The sequence below is a fragment of the Augochlora pura genome, chromosome 7 (assembly GCF_028453695.1).
Source record: "Augochlora pura isolate Apur16 chromosome 7, APUR_v2.2.1, whole genome shotgun sequence".
Taxonomy (NCBI): Eukaryota; Metazoa; Arthropoda; class Insecta; order Hymenoptera; family Halictidae; genus Augochlora; species Augochlora pura.
Window position 1 is genome coordinate 676,799 of NC_135778.1, and position 18,534 is coordinate 695,332.

The 18,534-nt window shown below is 38.0% G+C and overlaps 3 protein-coding genes across 19 annotated transcripts in view; 1 reads left to right on the top strand and 2 right to left on the bottom strand.

Annotated features, from left to right (window-relative positions):
* Positions 1–458: 458 nt before the first annotated feature.
* LOC144473137 (inositol monophosphatase 1) lies at positions 459–3,931 on the top strand. Its single transcript, XM_078186752.1, has 7 exons — positions 459–640; positions 1,494–1,627; positions 2,469–2,728; positions 2,941–3,046; positions 3,150–3,301; positions 3,373–3,561; positions 3,644–3,931. Exons 1-6 carry the CDS (start codon positions 581–583, stop codon positions 3,477–3,479), a joined length of 819 nt encoding a protein of 272 aa, XP_078042878.1. The 5' UTR covers positions 459–580; the 3' UTR covers positions 3,480–3,561; positions 3,644–3,931.
* A 149-nt stretch (positions 3,932–4,080) lies between these two features.
* Positions 4,081–11,854, bottom strand: Prp4k (Pre-mRNA processing factor 4 kinase). Of its 14 annotated transcripts, none has more exons than XR_013494512.1 (16): positions 11,750–11,854; positions 11,069–11,239; positions 10,757–10,997; positions 10,210–10,691; positions 9,422–10,145; positions 8,999–9,343; positions 8,848–8,933; positions 8,627–8,773; positions 8,402–8,555; positions 8,061–8,313; positions 7,055–7,293; positions 6,676–6,919; positions 6,194–6,560; positions 5,964–6,119; positions 4,875–4,948; positions 4,081–4,417 (listed from the first exon to the last, which is right to left on the bottom strand). XR_013494512.1 is itself a non-coding variant. In XM_078186746.1 (13 exons), the coding sequence occupies exons 1-12, from the start codon at positions 11,752–11,754 to the stop codon at positions 6,719–6,721; spliced, it is 3,054 nt and encodes a 1,017-aa protein (XP_078042872.1). In that variant the 5' UTR covers positions 11,755–11,854; the 3' UTR covers positions 6,171–6,560; positions 6,676–6,718. The 14 variants fall into 14 exon arrangements, 1 of the variants encoding a protein (XP_078042872.1); XR_013494502.1 differs by having other exon boundaries at positions 6,194–6,350; positions 6,719–6,919; positions 10,757–11,003; XR_013494504.1 differs by having other exon boundaries at positions 6,194–6,557; positions 6,719–6,919; positions 10,757–11,003.
* A 479-nt stretch (positions 11,855–12,333) lies between these two features.
* LOC144473127 (titin-like) overlaps positions 12,334–18,534 on the bottom strand; it is a 108,541-nt gene continuing 102,340 nt past the window's right edge. For all 4 annotated transcript variants that reach the window (XM_078186734.1, XM_078186733.1, XM_078186732.1 and 1 more), the window contains 11 exons: positions 18,175–18,465; positions 17,503–17,644; positions 17,144–17,413; positions 16,554–16,999; positions 15,932–16,231; positions 15,655–15,809; positions 15,429–15,579; positions 14,921–15,025; positions 14,611–14,808; positions 14,196–14,501; positions 12,334–14,032 (listed from right to left, as the gene is read on the bottom strand). In XM_078186734.1, the coding sequence (XP_078042860.1) occupies positions 13,830–14,032; positions 14,196–14,501; positions 14,611–14,808; positions 14,921–15,025; positions 15,429–15,579; positions 15,655–15,809; positions 15,932–16,231; positions 16,554–16,999; positions 17,144–17,413; positions 17,503–17,644; positions 18,175–18,465 (2,567 nt within the window). In that variant the 3' untranslated portion in view covers positions 12,334–13,829. The remainder of the gene's footprint in view (positions 14,033–14,195; positions 14,502–14,610; positions 14,809–14,920; positions 15,026–15,428; positions 15,580–15,654; positions 15,810–15,931; positions 16,232–16,553; positions 17,000–17,143; positions 17,414–17,502; positions 17,645–18,174; positions 18,466–18,534) is intronic.

An 18,534-nucleotide genomic window follows, 5' to 3' on the forward strand; every position in this document is an offset into this window, starting at 1 on the left:
AATGGACCTTCTTTTGAAGCATTCCCTTCATTTCCTTAAATTTCACACTATTTCTTGGATTTCTCATATACCAATTTACAATTACGTACGAAATAAATGCTATTATGCAAATATACCACTCCCTCTGTCTCGAAATAATTGCCCTATTTGCACAAATAACATTTTAAACCTGCTCTGTCATTAATTTCAAGGCGTAAGCACAATTTACAATATAATATGTATTTATTTAACTTTTATTTAATATAATAAAAATAATAGCTTCTGTCTGCCTAATGCGATGAAAATTTATAAAACGGAAAATCAATTCGACACCGAGGGAGTGTTTCGAAAGTTTCCCAAACGAGCTGGACGAACGCTCGTGCAACCTGTGGTGCATTACACGGTTCTGCGAGCCGCGTCGCCACCGTCGCTTTCGTCCGCGACGCTCGGTGGTGGAAGAAACCGCCTTTTTAAAACCAGCTGACGAGATGTTACGTCAGTTGGTCGGCACCCGTTACCATTGGATCCGTGTTATTGTTGTTAGCGACGAGACTTTGAAATCGTGTTTCCTTTTCCGCGATTTGAAACGAGTCCACGGATCATGACGAACATCGACGAATGTTACATGACGGTGCTCCGGCTAGTGAAGGAGGCTGGCTCGGTAAGCGGCGGTTTCTCTAACAAAATCAACGATAACAAACGGATAGGCCCACCACCGAGCATCGAGTTTATTCTTGGCTGACAGCTAGCCACGGCTATCGATTTTGCTGCTTCGGATTTCAATCGAGCTGCCGAACATAAAGGACACGTTCCTTTTTATTCCGCCTCGGCAGGAGTCGCTTTGCGTCGTCTTATTCGTCAGATTTCCGATCCCCTGCCGTTTCTCGGATACTAATCACGCACTTTGGACGTTGTTTTGAAATCGTTCCACGCAACGCGGTAACAATATTAATTGAAAATTGATCGATCAATGAAATAATTTGCACGTGAATCTTTGTATGCGTCGTCGGTCGTTTTCTTACGTGTCCAGATTTTTTTAGTGGCAAGTTAGATAATGGTATTAGCGTACGCACGTGAACGTGTGCACTTTGTCGGCTTCTAAGAATGTCGGGCGAAGTGTGACAGTTCCGTTGCGTTTCGGGTCGCAGTGACAGACTCTTATCTGTAAGCTGTTGTGATGATTGTAACGAATAATTAATAAATGGAAACGAATGGAAGATTTTTTAATATACGTTATACTATTATTATGAAATAAACAGTTGATGAAATAAATCGCAGTCCTAACAGGAAAACTTGCGGTACAATTTAATCATCCTAAATCTGATGAAACGGATTGTAAAATTTATCATTCATTCTGTCTTCCTGGAAAATAAATTCGAATCCCAACAATAAAAGATTTATAGAAAGAGAAGGGAGTTGCCGTAGAATCGTCGTAATAAATGATAAACGTTATAGCGTCGGAATGAAATTTGTGTGTCTATGCAATCGTCCAAATTGAATTTAAATATTCGCAGATCGTCAGGGAAAAGATCAATCAGCCTAAAGATGCTATGATAAAATCGTGCGAGGTCGATCTCGTCACCGAATGGGATCAAAAGGTTGAGAAACTATTGGTGGAAAACATATCTTCGAAATTTCCCGATCATAAGTATGTTTTTCAATTTTTATTTCTTAGTTTAGAACGTTTCTCGCGCCCTAATAACGATTAGAAAATGTGCGAACTACAATATCAAGTATTTAATGCGAGTTAGCATTAAAAACGAGTGAGCTTTTATGTACAAAAGTTGTATACATATACTTCGTTTGAGAGTGGTGCAATTGATATTTATAGATGTAATTTGATATTATCTAGAACTGTATGATATAATTTGATATCTATCGAGTTTTAATAAACATGTTAATCAGTTTTATCGTGCAACGTATCAACTCAACGAAGAAATGCTATCCTTTCTTTATTACGACTACACGTGATATAATTTTTATTGAGAAATTACTCTTTATTGACCATCGAAACATTTACACTCATTACGTGTTTCTACTGGGATCAAATAATACGTTCGAACGGAATTTTCCGTCCCGTCAGTTCTAGAAACATCGAATTGATTCGCAAATTTCCCGAAATTATTGTTAATTTACAATAAGATTTATAGTAAATAAATTTACAATAATTAAAATTGTTTCGATGTCTCGAACATTTTTACACCCGTACATTTTGCTATAAAAATATAGTCACTCCTAGCATTGACGATAACTTGTGTTTGTATGTGCTAGAAAATGATCTAAATCATCGTTATGTTAACTGTAAAATGCAATTTTACTTTTATCGATTTTTTGATCGATTCCCAATATTCTAATGGGAATTGAGATTATATAGCTTTTTTAAAAATTATAGCTTTGTTCACCGGCAAAATTATTTATTACATGTCTCTTAATATATTTATTTATGGAAACAGTAATATCGGTGATACTAACAAATTATGTATTCGTAGATTTATTGGCGAGGAGGAAAGTTCACTAGGCGCGAAGATCGAACTCACGGATGCACCAACATGGATCATCGATCCCATCGATGGGACAATGAACTTCGTACACAGCTTGCCGCACACTTGCATATCGATCGCATTAGTTATTAACAAGGTTACGGAAATTGGAGTTGTTTACAATCCGATTTTGGAACAGTTTTTCACAGCTCGCAGAGGTCAAGGTGCATTTCTTAACGGAGCTCCCATTCGCGTATCTGGGGAAAAAGGTAATTAGTATTTGTATTTTTCTGTTCAATGTGAAATCAATGACGTTAGAAACACTAGCCGAAACGATTCATTCTAAATTTTTATTACTCTTTTTTTCTACCCAATTTAGAATGGTCTGTTTCTGATTCCTTATTTCATAATTACTAAAATTGTAAGATTTGGCATTAAATTGCGCAATACATTGAATCATTTAAACAAATTTTCTTTTCAGAATTACGCAAAGCTCTAGTAATGATGGAAATGGGTACCAGCAGAGATCCTGAGAAAATGAAAGTTGTATTGGAAAATGCGACCAACCTTCCTCCACAAGTTCATGGGTAATGCCTGGTTATATGTATATCTTATATTTTATAAAATTGTGAAAAACTAAATAGGTGCCCTATGTTCTACATTGTCCAAAATAACTTTAACTTTTTCTAGAATACGTGCTTTGGGGTCTGCTGCCTTAAATATGTGCATGGTTGCTCTAGGTGGAGCGGATGTTTCTTTTGAATTTGGCATTCATGCTTGGGATATCGCGGCTGGTGATATTATTGTTAGAGAAGCTGGTGGTGTATGCATAGATCCTGCTGGTAATTGCGATTTAACATTTAGAATAAAATCAATATACTCATTTTCTTCACTCTTACAATTTTAATCATAGGCGGTCCGCTCGACTTAATGAACCGAAGAGTTCTGTGTGCGTCAACAGAGGAGCTAGCACAATCGCTAGCCGAAATTTTAGTTCAATACTATCCCGAACGTGACTGAAAATTGTGCTAAGATATTAAAGTAACGGGAGAATTTAAAATGTTGGCGACAATATATGTGCTGAACGATGTACATGTTTAATGTACGTATACTTTATGCTACAACATTTTTCATTACGATGTATTATTTCAGTTCTAATACAGAAAATTTGTTTATCGTTGCAGGCATTTAAGGTTTCTGAATTAAAACAATATAATGTTTAAAGAGCGTACTTATATTTTAATTTCTTACATAAACGTCTGAGAGGGATAACAATATCTTGAAGAGATATATGAATAAATCTAAATTTCATACAAATTATCATATGTATGTATATATGATGATGAGGATGCTTAACAACGTTTTGCATTGACGGCAGGGATTGTGTGGTCTACGAAAATGTAATTTCCTTATTGCTAGATATAAAATACTGTATCAAAGTACAGCGTGAAATAAATTTATTTATCCCATTATGTATACGTATAATTTATTACGACGATCGTTATAGTACTTTTCACATGTAAAACTTGTCTGTTCGCATTAAAACTATTTTCAAAGATTTTTGCTTATAGTCATCTGAAAACTGAAGGCCAAAAGTATTAGTATTACATTCTCTTCAATGTTACCTGTAGTTGAGTATATACATATGTATGTACATACGCGGCATTTAGGTATATTCTACATATAATTGATTACGATAATCTAGAATTCTCACAGAGACATGTACCTTACCTGTTCACATACTTACGGTTTTATTAATCTCAACGAAACATTAAGACAAACCTTCCTGCTGTTACAAATTTAATTAAACATTTGCTGATCCCTGTTGTGACAGTCGTCATTTTACACACAAGTGAAGCAGCCGCTGCGAGGATCCTACCCCATTTCCTTTGTCATCAGGGCTTTCCACCAACTGATTTCATCATCTCTTCCATTGCCTCCCCTCCTTACGGGGAGGGCTACAAGTGAAACATTACCAAATTGCCAATTAGAAAACTATAAAACTAATCTAAGTTTCGGTGTATTCAATTTTGATTTTAGTATATTGAAATTTCCCCGTAATATCTAATTGTTCTTGTGTATACATTCTATTAAACAAATCCTTTTCTCTAACAAACATTAGAAGAACAGACTAAGTATTCATGCTTTGGAAAATATAATAATAAAAATAATCAAACTCCGCTATGTATTCTCTTATATCCTTTCAAGGCATCACTTTGTAACTCGTTAGAAAAATTATGCACGATGATTCTTATATATAGTATATAGTATATGTACATGTATGAGACAAATATGCTCTTCCTTTAAAGAGATAAAATACAAATTTATGCAGGCTTTAACTCGTAACAGAGGTCAACGTTTTTAATGAAAAACGTGATATACTAAATATCCCATAAGGCAGTCCCCCAAGAATACCTTGCAACGGGATCAGCGTTAAAAGCCCGCATAGGTCCGCTCGCACTTAACGATGCTTTGAATCGAAGACTCATCTGAAACATAAGCAGCCTCGTACAATATTGTCATGTAAAGGTATATTACCACGAACCATTCAAACAGCATTGACGTTCTGCCGTATCGTACTTAAAAACGAATAACGCAACGGTTAAATAAACGAAAAAAAAGAAATAAAATTTATGAATCTAGGCTGCGGAATCGTATGCTTTGGACATATTCGTTAAAACGAAAACATTAGTTTTGTGACAAAATATAAGATCGTTATTGTTACTATTGTGCATGAAATAATTTTCATTGCTGTGTTAAAACTACCCACTTGGTAAATATTCCAGACCTCTATTTTTCAGTGCAAATATATACATTATTATTTTCTTATATTTCTTTACATTTTCACCTAAATAAATGCAATGTTAGATGTGAAAATGAATATCCGTGATACTAACGGTCAATTAGTAGTTGAGTGTTAACATAGCGACTTATTTTACAACACTTCCTGAAACACATGTTATCTACCTATGATATTTTCGTTACTAGATACGAAACGGAGTACAGTATGTTTTTTTTTTTACTTTTTAAATATATTATAGCTACGGCGCTTGCTTTTAAGTGCACGGGAGCTGCGCGCGATTATTTATATTAGTCATAATAGACTGAAAAGTATAAAATACAGGGCTTGTTTCTCATTCAGTTAAGCATGTGTCGTTTTATTTCAAATAACCTATTTACTATACAATTTATATTTTCTTTTCTTCTGTTAGTACAAGTCTCTTTGATTTGCTAAGAGACTTCAAATGCCATGCACGCGCACATTTTAAAGGCCAACAAAAAAAGAACGAACCGTTTACGAATTTATAAAGACTTACAGTTTACAAACACGAAAATTTTTTTATTGTGAACGTAAACGCATTATCGATAACGATTTGTGAATATAATCATTTACACGCGATATCGTTTAACTGTAATGTCGCGCATGTTTTCTTTTCCTTTTACCTTTTCTTATTGTTTTCTTGTCTGAATTGAAAGATTGGGAAAAAGAAAAATACTATGTACCACCATTATGCTAAGTATCGATGGCCAGTGCTGAAAGAGGCGGTCACTTTTTCCCAGTTCATATCGTCCACGGAAGAGAATACGATTACCATGTGTGAAATTCTGCATGCCTCTTCTTCTTAGTGTAGCATCGTTGTTTTATTTACTTTATCGGTGCTGTGCACAGAGAAAAAGAAATAAACCATATCTAAGCAAAACAACTCGAGGTTTAAAGAAAAAGAAGAATTTACTGCGAATTTACTACGGCCTGATACACTATATTGTTCCGATCCGTATAAACGCATCTCATTTTATGCGTTGCGTGATACATCAGTGAATTCTCCAACATTTTTATTCGTCGTTTGTTGTGGTTCTAATTTTAATATAAAAATATTGCACTCTATTGACCTGCAATAGTTATCATTCATTAAATAATACAGTTCAGATTGATAGAGTACAACGTCATATGTATGTGTGATTTTAAGTAATTTTTCTTTCCCTTGTGTATGAATATATATTGTATATGTATATATATTATGTTTCTCTTCAAATGTTTCTCTCTGTATCAGTTAGACGGAGTTTAGTGTGAATCGTGAAATTTTGCACCGCCTCTTTCTGCTAAAACGAATACAAGACACATTCTATATAAAGAGACACCGCCTTATGTTAGTTTGTTTTATAATATACAACGAATCGTAAGCGGTGTCATTTCAAACAGTTTTTGTAAATTTACGTCAATGAATTCTCCGATGTGGATGGACCCTGGACAGGGTTACCTAGATCTTTTCTTGTATAAAGGGATGTGCCAGAGCGTGGTTCACAGTAATTCTCTTTCCAGCATCCAGCATCAATGTTCGCTCCAACAAGTCCTTCAGCTGTCCAACTTTTCTACTTTGTTCTGGTGGCAACGAATTCCCACCTAACTCTGCACCAAGGTCACGTGTAGCAGGTAACGTTGACATCACTGCTACTTTTTCCTAGAAATGTTCACGATTTTATTATGCCAGCATTTGTTTATAGTGTCAAGCGATCCTTTTAATTTACGTAATTGTGCAGGCACTTACCCCTCTACAAATAGCAAGGGTGGTAAGAAAAGTAGAAAGACAACTTACCCGCTCCGTAACCTTATCAACTTCATGATACAGGAAATTGCAGTTAGAGTCAAAATGTTGGTTCTTGAACGTGCCCTTCCTAATCAGTTTATTGGGCATTTTTCCCTTCAGGTCCATGAAGAATTTCAACATTTGGTTGTTTGTTTTACCCGAGAACATTATTTTGCCCGTGTACAATTCATATATGGTGCATCCCACGGACCACATGTCAATTCCGAAATCATATGGTATACCAAGAACTAGAAAATGGTACTGTTAACTTCTAATACGTAGCAACTGTTACGAAATTTCTACAACAATGGAGATTTCCCTAACGTGGGCTCGATCAGTTTTCCCAAACTATGATGCATAGTTTCTAACATTTTACAAAATGTATACAGGTTGTTTGATTAGATATTTTAGGAGATGAATCCACAACTTAAAAGTAAGTGAAAATCGAGAATGTCGAAATTGTAGTGTGGTAATAACATTGGTAATAATTTGGGTATTACAATTTTCATTGTACTTCGTTTTGTAGAATCAACCATTAAAACATCCACTACTCACGGTCGAAATACATCACTTTCTCTTTCTAATCAGTTTCGATGATATACCCAATTGCGTTACCATCGGTAACTGGTTTAATGCCAAGGAGTGAGCAAGTAAAAATTAATTTCTTGAGTTTTTGGCACTTCGTTTTGTCAATTACATGAAGGTACAACATATTAAGGAATTTTTGCAAATTAATCAAATTTTACGATGACCAGTCAAAAGACTGAAACAGCTGTCTAATGAGTATTGCATGTACAGAAATCTTCGCTTAATAGACACATTTTTCCTGCCTCAGAAGGCATGGAATTATCCCCACCAATCCTTGGAACTACCGGAACCGTCAAGAACGGATGACGGTCGGTAATTTTTAGAACTCCTATCTCATCAGATAACGAACACGACGCGAACATTATCTTCCATCTGCTAAGCGAATATATGCGCAAGTAACATTGTAATACAGATGTGTAATACTTACTAATTTCAGGTGCTCGGTAAAATCTTGATACCAAATATGGCGTCATGTCGTTCTCGTGAGCGTGGGATGCAGAGCCGAAATCGCAGAGTTTCAATACTAATTTGCTTTCACTGACTAGAATGTTATCTGGTTTGATGTCAGCATGAAGAATGTTTGCACGTTTTAATAACTTGAGAGCAAGGAAAAGTTGCTGCGTATACGATCTTACCGCTTTAACGTGTAAACCAACATCTTTGCCATACTTTTTCAACACCTAATCGTGCACACACACAAAAATCAGTTATTATTGCGTATACAAATGCTCCATTTTTGTAGAAATGTAGACGACGGAAAATAAGTACCTCTCTTAAATTCATGGCTAAAGGTTCAAAAACCATACATAAATGATTTTTGTGAAAGAAGTGCCTAAAAAGTCGTAAACAATGGAATCTGTCTTCTGGATCTGCATCATTAAGTTTTCTAAGAATTTCTAGTTCCTTAAGGCCAGTTTTATGCCTGAAACGGTAAGTAAGATATAAATATGCATATCATTGAAATTGTATAATAGTGAAATATATTGTGCTTACATTAATACATTATTCCTTATTATTTTTACAGCAACATCCAGGTTTCCCCTAGCGCTGTCTCTAGCCCTTACAACATTACTAAATACACCTTGACCTGTATATCCATAGACAACGTATCGGGAATCTAATGTTTCACCGACTCGTACTCTAAAAATTCAATTAATCGCGTATTATATTGGGTATTATAAAACATGGGGGAAGAAAACAAGAAAATATATTACCGATAATAGCCTTCTGCATCATCCCAGTTGTCTGTTAAACTCGGGTTATCTGGTCCACCTTGTCGCTTTCCTTCGACAGTAGGACTCTGTGGACCAAATGATATTTACGATAAGAGTGAAAACATTGGCGAACGCCATTATAGAGACTTACACTAAAATCGCCAATATTGTCCGCTTCAGCGAACATATCCCATTCGTTTGGTTTCTTTGCGTTCTCTTCCGGTTTAAGTTTCTCAATGGATTTTGTGTCATCGTTCTTTTCGATGTCTTCTGATGGTGTATCGTCGAATCTAGATTTTCTTTTTTTAACCGTTTGCGGCGATTTTGGCTTTTCAGGCAGTGGTGGAGTATGACTTTCTGAAGTGGATTCGTTATTGTTAGATGGAACCTCTAAGGACTTTTGTGATACGTTTGATTGACTCTCTGACGGTGGAGTAGCTGGGACAGTGTTTATATCGGCAGACATATTGGAATCTTCATTTGGTCCACCTAACCTCTGTACAGGAATAAAATGATAAGTGTTACGTGCTCGTCTACAACATCGAAGCAACAGACAATTTTAGAATATACATACTTTAAGAAGTTCTTCTCTCTGTTTTCGCCTGCGTTCTATAATCGCTTCCTCATCTTCTTCTTCTTCAATATCAATATCTTTGATATCCTCTTCGCTAGAACTATCCGAGTGTTCAACTTTTAGTCCTTCTGACAAAGAGTCTTTGTACTTGTCATTGCGTTCCCTTTTACCGTTCTTCTCTCTGTCTCTATCATGTTCTCTAGTATGCTTTTCTCTGTCTCTTCTACTTCTGGATACTGATCTGGAGTTCTTATACCGATCATTTCGTTCTCTTTCTAGTCTACCCCTAACAGGGCTGCGAGATCTTCTGATACTTCTTGACCGTTCTCTGATTCTTTCGCGGTTTCGATTGTCCCGTGTGTCATTACGGTCACGGCTATTTCGACCTTCCCTGTGTCGATCTCGACTTGCATGACGCTCTCTGCTATCCCTTTTATCACGACTATGTCTGTCTCTGCTGGAAGGTCTCTCTCGACTGCGACGATCACGGCTGCTTGGACGATCTCTACTGGCGTGACGATCCCGACTAGCATGACGATCTCTGCTAACATGTCGGTCACGACTTACATGACGATCGCGGCTAACGTGTCTATCCTTACTCACGTGTCGATCTCGACTGACGTGACGATCTCGACTGCTTTGTCGTTCTCGGTTTTCCATTGATTTATAATCATTACGCGATCTGGAATTGTGATGATCCGCTTCCCTTCGCCGTTCCTCCTCCCTGCAATCATACCATATATTAAATTGTTGAAAAACATTTTAAATTATTTGAATATTGAACATACCGTCTGTCTTGTTCTCTTTTACGCGACTCGTCCTTTTTAATAGACTCTTTACGCTTATTATCTTCTGATCGTCTGTTACTATCCTCTTTACGGGACTCCTCTCTGTGTCTATCACTTATCTTTCGTGTTTGTCTATCGTCCCTTCTGCTCTCATCTCTCCTTAATTCTTCTTTAGTACGTACCTTTTCGTCTCTTCGTCTGTCAGAGTCTCGTCGTTTATCTTTATGTTCCTCTCGACTTCTACGATCCCTGCTCATATCTACAACAACACGCCTTTCAGGTTTTGTTATCTTTTTTCGTTCTCTGCTACCAGATTTACTCCTAGCCCGTTTTTTGGGGGGTACATTATCATTGTCACTGTCATCCTCCACAAGTATAACATCCGGCGTTTCAGTAGTTTTTACTTCCTCTTGATCGGCTTCTTTATCGTCCTTTTCGGATTCGTCTGAGAGATACTGTACTAAACATGCTTGTAACCGTTCCTGTGTAAATAATAGTATATTTAGGTATGAGCATAAATGATGACAAGCAAAGTAAGCAATCATACCTTTTGTTTCATTAATTCTTCAAGATCAATGTCATCCTCAATAATTGTACAATCTACCTCATCTGAATCTAAATCTATTAATTTTTCATCTTCGCTTTCCTCTGTAGAAACAACTTCCAGTAACGAATTCTTCATTTTGCCGTTTATACCAACATCCTTTTGAATAGCACGCGATGATTTGTCGTCCACTGAACCATTTTCAACTTCCCTTTCCTTTTTAGGTCGTTTATGCTTCTTATGCCTTTTCCTAAAATGTTGTACTCAATAGTCTTACGATGACATATTAAATGACATAGCAAACATTACACGTACCTGTCCTGTCTATCAATCTTCCCATCTTCTCTTTCGAGTAATTTGTCTTTCTTATGTTTATGATGCTTATGTTTTCTCTTTTTCTTTTTTCTTTGGTCGTTCAACATATCGGACTCAGAATCTATACTAACAACGTCTCTCTTACCGTCTAAACATTCTAGATCTGACGAACTGAAATACATTTTCATAATTATATATCGCACAGGAACGCTATCAATTATTTATCATATATTACAATCGAAAATAAAATCTGAATTATGCGAGTAGTATGCATCAAAAATTAAATTAACATATGTATCTCTCTCATTGATAATGATTAATACGTAGCTGGAAATGAACAGCACAGTATTTGCATGAATCCATTCGTGATCGGTTAAGCGGTATCTATGATGAAATAGCAAGACAGTGGAACAGAAAAACTAGGTTATTTTTTTTAGCGGACAGATAGCGAACAAAACCTTGCGAGAAAAAAATGTTTTCAATCCAAATCTATCCGCTAGTCTTACATAATGCCGAAAGAAAAAAGATTTTCCTAATAGCGTACGAGATTTTCTCCGAAAATAAACAGTAGATCACGTAAGTATATGCGATGTAAACATACTATCTCGCTCATTGTTTCGCTCGTCCGGAACGAGACCTTTTAAATCAGTGCAATCGTGTTTATCGAAATTTACGACTTACCCCATGATTAAAGTTGTTAAATTATTGTTAAGAATAAAACTACACAAGCACTGCACAAAACAACTACACGTATATATGAACTCTTTAATGGGCTGCCATCTTGTATGTTCGATCGTGTTATTTCGAGATATATCGATACGGTGTCGTACACGTCGAATATCGTTACGAAGGGGATGCTTCCGGTTTCTATATTCTCACAGTTCAGTTTAAAAACTTCAGAATACTTTCTGTAAATTTATGCGATTTTCATATAAATATTCATTTCAATATACGTTTTATGTGATAAAAATGTTACAATGTAAATTGAGTGTTTATTTGAGAATAGTTGTACGTACATTTCTATTGGCTTAGTTCGATTTAAAAGAAAACAAAGCTTGCTGGCTTTAATTATTTATCTTTTAATAAAATTTGTATTATATTGAATATAAACATTTAAGTGTGAATACAATTTCACTGAACTTAAATATGTAAGTTTCAATAAAATTTGTATTATATGGAATAGAAATATTTAAATTAACTACTAGCCCGATAGTGTTAGTGTTAAATAAAGGTGGAAATTTTGGCGTGAAATAAATAATTTCGAAGGCGTTGAATTTGCAATAATTTAATTCGGAAAAATGTCTTACAGTATAATAACGCGAAGTATGCGACACGTCGTTGGTGAATGGTTGCTGTTGTTCATGCACCTATATTTTGTTACGTCTCGCTGACACCAACCACGCGTGGCATTGCTTCGTTTCGTACAATAATCTAGTCTTGTTGACCAGTCGCGTTCGCTTTCGGCATTAAACACCGGCAGCGCTTATTAAATAATTATTACAACGGTAATGGTAACGAGTAACAATTAAATATACATTATATATTACGAATAAATACTAAAAGTAATCCTCGCAAACTCGGGGTGAATAACTGAACGATGCTTTCCGCTCGCGATATATATAAATACATATACAAAGGGTTCGGGTAATCCGGTTGTATCGGACGACGGGTAATTAGGGGGTTCAAGTATTCTTAATCGTTCCTAAATCACTTCTTTACAGGAAGACACTCTTCGACGACCGATCGATTATCACATTACTCGATCGTCGGTGTCTCGGAGATTATCGATAAAACTCGCGGTCGACGATTCATGGTTGTATTATTCTTCGAAGGGGTCTCGAGGAAGGGCGGACAACCCTTCGAATATTCGGCCGATCAGAAATTCGAGGGACCGACGGAACACATCGATTCGCTTTTATAATCGATAATTGAGCTTAATAATTTACCTAACGACTGTACCATCGAAAGAAAGACTATAGAAACGAAGAAACAGTATGCCGAAGCTTCTCGCGACACCTGCAATCTTTAATAGAAATGTTCATGTCGGTTACTCTCGACTCGAATATTTTAAGAAGAAATGCATCACTATCGAAAAAGCTGTCGCGAGAACTTCGAATGCGATTTCTTGGTTTCTCGCGTGGCCAAACGCGTCGAGGTGTTCCCTCGGGCTCGCCTCGAACTTCCAAGAACACGATTCTAGTAAGTTAGAGTAGTAGTGGTTCTCTGGAGAAGCGAAAGTACAATGCGCTTCGATTGCTTCGTTTCGATTCCGTATGCGTGCGTGGGAAGTCTTGGTCCGTTGAAAGAAAGAGAAAAAAAAATGATAAATAAATAATATAACATTACGCTGACTAGATTCTACACCCATCCAGTATCGACTCTTAGATTTAACTCCGGTCGCTACACGTTCGAAAGAGAAACGGTTCGATATTATCATTACTATTATCATTATTATTATTATTCTTATTACGCTGTCGTGGTGTCATCTATGACGGTGTTCGCGTGAGAGATCAAACATCAAAAATGTTAGAAGCCGTACAAAATTTGTGGAAGAAGAAACTAATGTCCGTCGATCGTCGGAAGAAGCTTTTTTTTGTCGTTGATAAAACTATAACATTGAAGTTGATTGTTTTCTGTTTTTTTTTATCTCTTATCTTTTCGTCGCGTTTACTTATGTCTTCTATTATCGTGGTCCTCGTTCAGATGGAGAACAATTTGGATCGTTTCCAAGTCGTTCGTCGCAGTTGATTGGTAGAAATGCTTATTCGAAGAGCTTCTTAGCATAATGCCAAATGCGGAAGAAGTATTCATCTTTACGGAGAAGCCTTGCCCTCGCGTAAGAGTGGATGTCGGCATCCATGTTGTGTTCTCGGAGCCACGAGCTCGTGTTCTCTGTGCTGAAGCTCACCGATGCGGTTTCACCCTTCTCGGTGGCTTCTGCGATTGGCTCCACCACTGCCAGTTCTGCAAAAAATTCAAGCAATTCGAATCGATTCACTTTCGATTATTTTCTTGCGTTATTCGAATTCTACCGAATTCAATCAATATTCTACCGTATATAATCCCGAAAAAATTCTCGTTTCGTCGTATTTTCTGCGAATTGGAAAATTAATAAAAAAAAACGCACCGGAAACAGGTAGAATGTTGAAGGGTTCGTCGGATTCCAGAGGTTCGCTGAGGCCGATCTCGTTCCTGGCGTAGATCCTGATCAGGTACATATGGTTCTCCTGGAGGTCCCTGATGTTCAGCTTCTGCACGTCGGCGTTCACCCTGCCTACCTCCATCCACATCGTCTTCTTCGCGTCCCTGATCGCGATTTTGTAACCTTCCAATGGCGCGCCACCATCGGTTTCCGGTCTGCCCCAGGAAATCACCACGGTGTGCGCTGCGATCTGTCTGATCTCCAATGGCGCGGTCGGCGGTGATGGCACGCCTGTGCAAATTATTTCATTCATAAGTGTTTCTTTGTCTGATTTTTATAACACAACTTTTATCGCTTTTAAAATAAACAATGAACTCGCACGTTAAGTGGAGCCACTTACTGGCATGTGTCTTCAAGGTAACCGGTTCTGAGTTCGTAGGTAAACTGAGCCCTTGGTTGTTCTCAGCAAACACTCTGAAGAGGAATTCGCTTTCTTTCAAATTCTCGATGCAGTATTGAAGTGTCGTTGGGTCCAAAGTAACGACCTTCGTCCATCTCGCGCCTTTACCGATTAGCGGTCTCTTCTCGATAACATATCCTATTTATGCACAGACATCGGCATCGTTTATTAAACGCGTCTCTTAATCTTTTTATATATATTATAAATTATACATTTTTTGTGTAGTTTATTTTATATTTTTGTTTTTTACCTGTGAGTTCTGTGCCGCCATTGCTCTCTGGCGGTGACCAGCTTAGAGTAACGCTCTTGCTGGTAACGTTGGTCACCTGTACATTCTTCGGACTCGACGGTGGCGCTGAAAATGATTCCCTTACGTGAAAAGACATGCCGACGGTAAACCCGAATCACATTTTCAACTTACTTCGGCTGATAACCATTTTCGTCGGCGGGAATATGCCCAGCAGAGCGTACATGTTGCTTTCGGTCAGTTTTGTTATTTCTAAGCGATTGATCAAGCACAAGCGTTAAAAAAAGCGAAGCATATAATTACATCATAGATCCTTTATGTAGATGTACGTGCAGATTTTAGTAATGCAAAAAATGTGTTTAATAATCTTTTAGTCAACGAAGTTAAATTCGTCGTAGACAAAATTAATTCATTTCTTATTTCGAAAATTGGAATCTATTCGCTATGCCTGATTAATTCTAAAGATTAATATTTATATTGTTTAACGGTACGAATAATATGATTATCTCACTAAGTCGTTTTCCGGGTGCGATTGGTTCTTCTGCTACGTAAGGAGGTCCAGTACCGACGCTGTTCTTCGCTGTTATCCTGAAGTTATAGGGTACATCTGTTTTCAAGTCTTTTACGATCAAGTGGGTCACTTCGTATTTCGTGGTAGCGATCTGCAAGCAATAAAATCGATGTAAGCGTCGTCTCAGTTGCGAAATCCTTCTGTCTGATAATTTTAATCGAGCAACCTTCTGCCAAGCCTTTTTCGATTCTTCTTTCATTTCGACAATGTAGTCCGTGATTGGTGTGCCTCCATCGTTCTCCGGTGGTTGCCATTTTATTGTGAACGAAGTCTTCGTCATTCCCGATACTTCCAGTGGTCCCCTCGGTGGTCCTGGTGGTTCTGAAATAATTTTAATAATATTGTAATTAAAACTGCAATTAAATCATTGAAATAAAATAAAAGGATATATACAACGCGACGTATATTCAGAATAAAAAGAGTATTTGACATGATCGTGTTACCGAAGGATGTTCTCATTTTGACAGTGTCCGATTCCAGTGGTTCCGATGCTCCAACAATGTTTCTAGCAATGATTCTGAATATGTACTCCGCATCTTGCTGCAGCTTGTGAACGCAGAAGCTTTCCACCTCTTTGTCGATGTCGACTACTTTCACCCAGGCCTTGCCGGGCTCGCACTTCTCGATGGTATATTTCTCAAGCTCAATGCCACCGTCGTCTGCCGGTGGTCGCCATTCGAGGGTAACTCGATCTTGTCTCACTTCTTTGAAGATCACCGGCCCTTGCGGTTTACCTGGTTTGTCTACAGTAGTTCGATAGTTATTAAAACGATATTCCGGTCTAATATTCGATAACGAAACATAAAATATTAAAATAATATCGAGAAATGAGACAGCAGAAAACTTAAAAAAGTACTATAGAGCTGATGTCTTGAAATTAATTAAAGATCTAATCGTTATCCTTGTTGAGGAGAAAGGAAACTGTTCAAAAAATGACAAAACCACGATAACTTCTAGAAAGAAAAACTAAAATGGTATTACCGTCGTTTAAAAAAGAGCACGAGAAATACCGAGCTCAACCAGTTTGAACAGTATCGAATTTCTGAATGTTCTCCGTGGACTTACCGATTACTCGCAAACGTAGATCGACCGAGGAACTGCCGGCTTGATTGGTCGCCTTTGCTGTGTAAGTGGCAGTGTCTTCTCTGACGAGAGACGAAACAGAGATGGTAGAAGTTTTCTCTTCGGTCCGTACGGAGACGCGTTTGTCGACGATCTTCTTGCTGTTCTTTGTCCACGTCACCTCCGGTTTCGGGAAACCGCTGGTTCGTATCTCGATCGTCCATTCGGAATTCACAGGTAGATTCTGATTCGCCAAGGTCTCGTCGTAACTAATCTCCGGTGGTTCTTGCACTTTAAGCTCGCACGTTGTCTCCGCTGTGCCGACGCTGTTCTTCGCTTTCACCGTGAACGTCGCCGACGAAGTCTCCGTCGTCTGCGTGATGGTGTATTTCGCGACGCGGTTGTCGTACGTGATGCTGCTGTCTTCGAAAGTTTCGCCATTTCTCAACCTGGAAGACGACAGTTTTCGATGTTCAGCGAATTTTCACGAAATATATTACAACAATAAATCAATGGAAGAATATCTACACAAGTCGACAAAAATTATGAAATTTTGAATAATTACAAATCATTCTGTTAATGGAATATGTTACCAGGTAATGTCTGGAGTTGGTGATCCGCCAATTATGCAGGAGAGGGTAACAGTCTCGTTTAGTTTCGCTATAACACTCTTGAGGGGTTCCAGGACGGCTGGCGGTTCTTCTGCCGATGGCTTCGATATTTTGATGTACGAAGAATTTGGCGACGTGTCACCCGGGCCTTCCTCGTTCACGGCTGTCACACGGAACATGTATTCCTTGTTGGTGGTCAATTTCGTGACCTTGTGAGTCGTCTCTGTTATTGTCTCTGTAATTCTGGTCCATCTGCGAGTAACAATTTATAATTATTTCGCAATCGACGCGGACAATATGAATGCACGCTTTGAAAAAAAGGAAAATTGAACGGCACTCACGAAGTCTCGGTTTTCTCTTGGCGTTCGAGAATGTATTCGACGATGGGCGAATTGCCATCCGAATCTGGTTTCTTCCAGTGAAGCGTGACACTGTCGTTGGTGATTTCCAGTGGTTCCGGTGCTCCCGGTGCACTCGGTAGATCTGTGAAACGATGCCAGAAATTGCACAATGAAAGTTCTACCTAGCGACGAAAGAAAAGACTCGGCATTCTTATTTCATAATGATCTTTGAATCAACTTTTCGGGGGTACTAGGGCGTCTGAGCAATTTGGACTTCAGGTACCTTAAATTGAAGCTGAAAGTGTCTACTTTACGACTACGGAAGCCACATTTCCGTAAAACGACCTGGGATTTTTTTATGATTTTTTGAATAAAATTATCGGGGGTTTTAGGCCGTCTGGGGCTCATTTTTGGATTCTGAGCGAGTTTTCTGTAACTTTCCCGTGGAGAAATTTGGACTTCAGGTACCTTAAATTCAAGCTGAAAGTGTCTACTTTACGACTACGGAAGCTACAATACCGTGAAACGACCTAGGATTTTTTTATGATTTTTTGAATCAAATTATCGGGGGTATTAGACCGTCTGGGGCTCATTTTTGGATTCTGAGCGAGTTTTCTATAACTTTCACGTGGAGCCATATTCTTATTTCATAATGTCGGAGACGATACTCACGCACTATGACGACTGTGATATCGATACTGCTCTCGCCAAGATGATTCACCAGCTTCAATGTGTAGTCGCCGACATCTTCTTCTTGGATTTTCCTGATGGTCAGGCTCGCGCATTCTTCGTCCAGAGACGGCACCGTTCGTTTGGACTTGGTGACCACAGTGCCGTTCACCGTCCATTCATCGCTGGGCTTCGGAGTTCCGGTGTAGTTGACAACTATATCGACGTCGTCGCCTTTCCTCACTTTGTACTTCTTGGGTGTGTCTGGACTAATCTTCGGTGGCGTTTCTAACACTGAAAATTCCGTTCAGTATTCATTATTCAAAATATATACAAAAAAAACAATTAATAAAACGCTGAGCT

Coding starts and splice junctions, on each gene's coding strand:
- LOC144473137 (XM_078186752.1), top strand. CDS start 581: ATGACGAACATCGACGAATGTTACATGACGGTGCTCCGGCTAGTGAAG. Junction 2,729..2,940: donor TCGCGTATCTGGGGAAAAAG/GTAATTAGTATT, acceptor TTTTCTTTTCAG/AATTACGCAAAGCTCTAGTA. Junction 3,047..3,149: donor CTTCCTCCACAAGTTCATGG/GTAATGCCTGGT, acceptor AACTTTTTCTAG/AATACGTGCTTTGGGGTCTG.
- Prp4k (XM_078186746.1), bottom strand. Junction 10,692..10,756: donor AAGAATTAATGAAACAAAAG/GTATGATTGCTT, acceptor TTATTTACACAG/GAACGGTTACAAGCATGTTT. Junction 9,344..9,421: donor AGAGAGAAGAACTTCTTAAA/GTATGTATATTC, acceptor ATTCCTGTACAG/AGGTTAGGTGGACCAAATGA.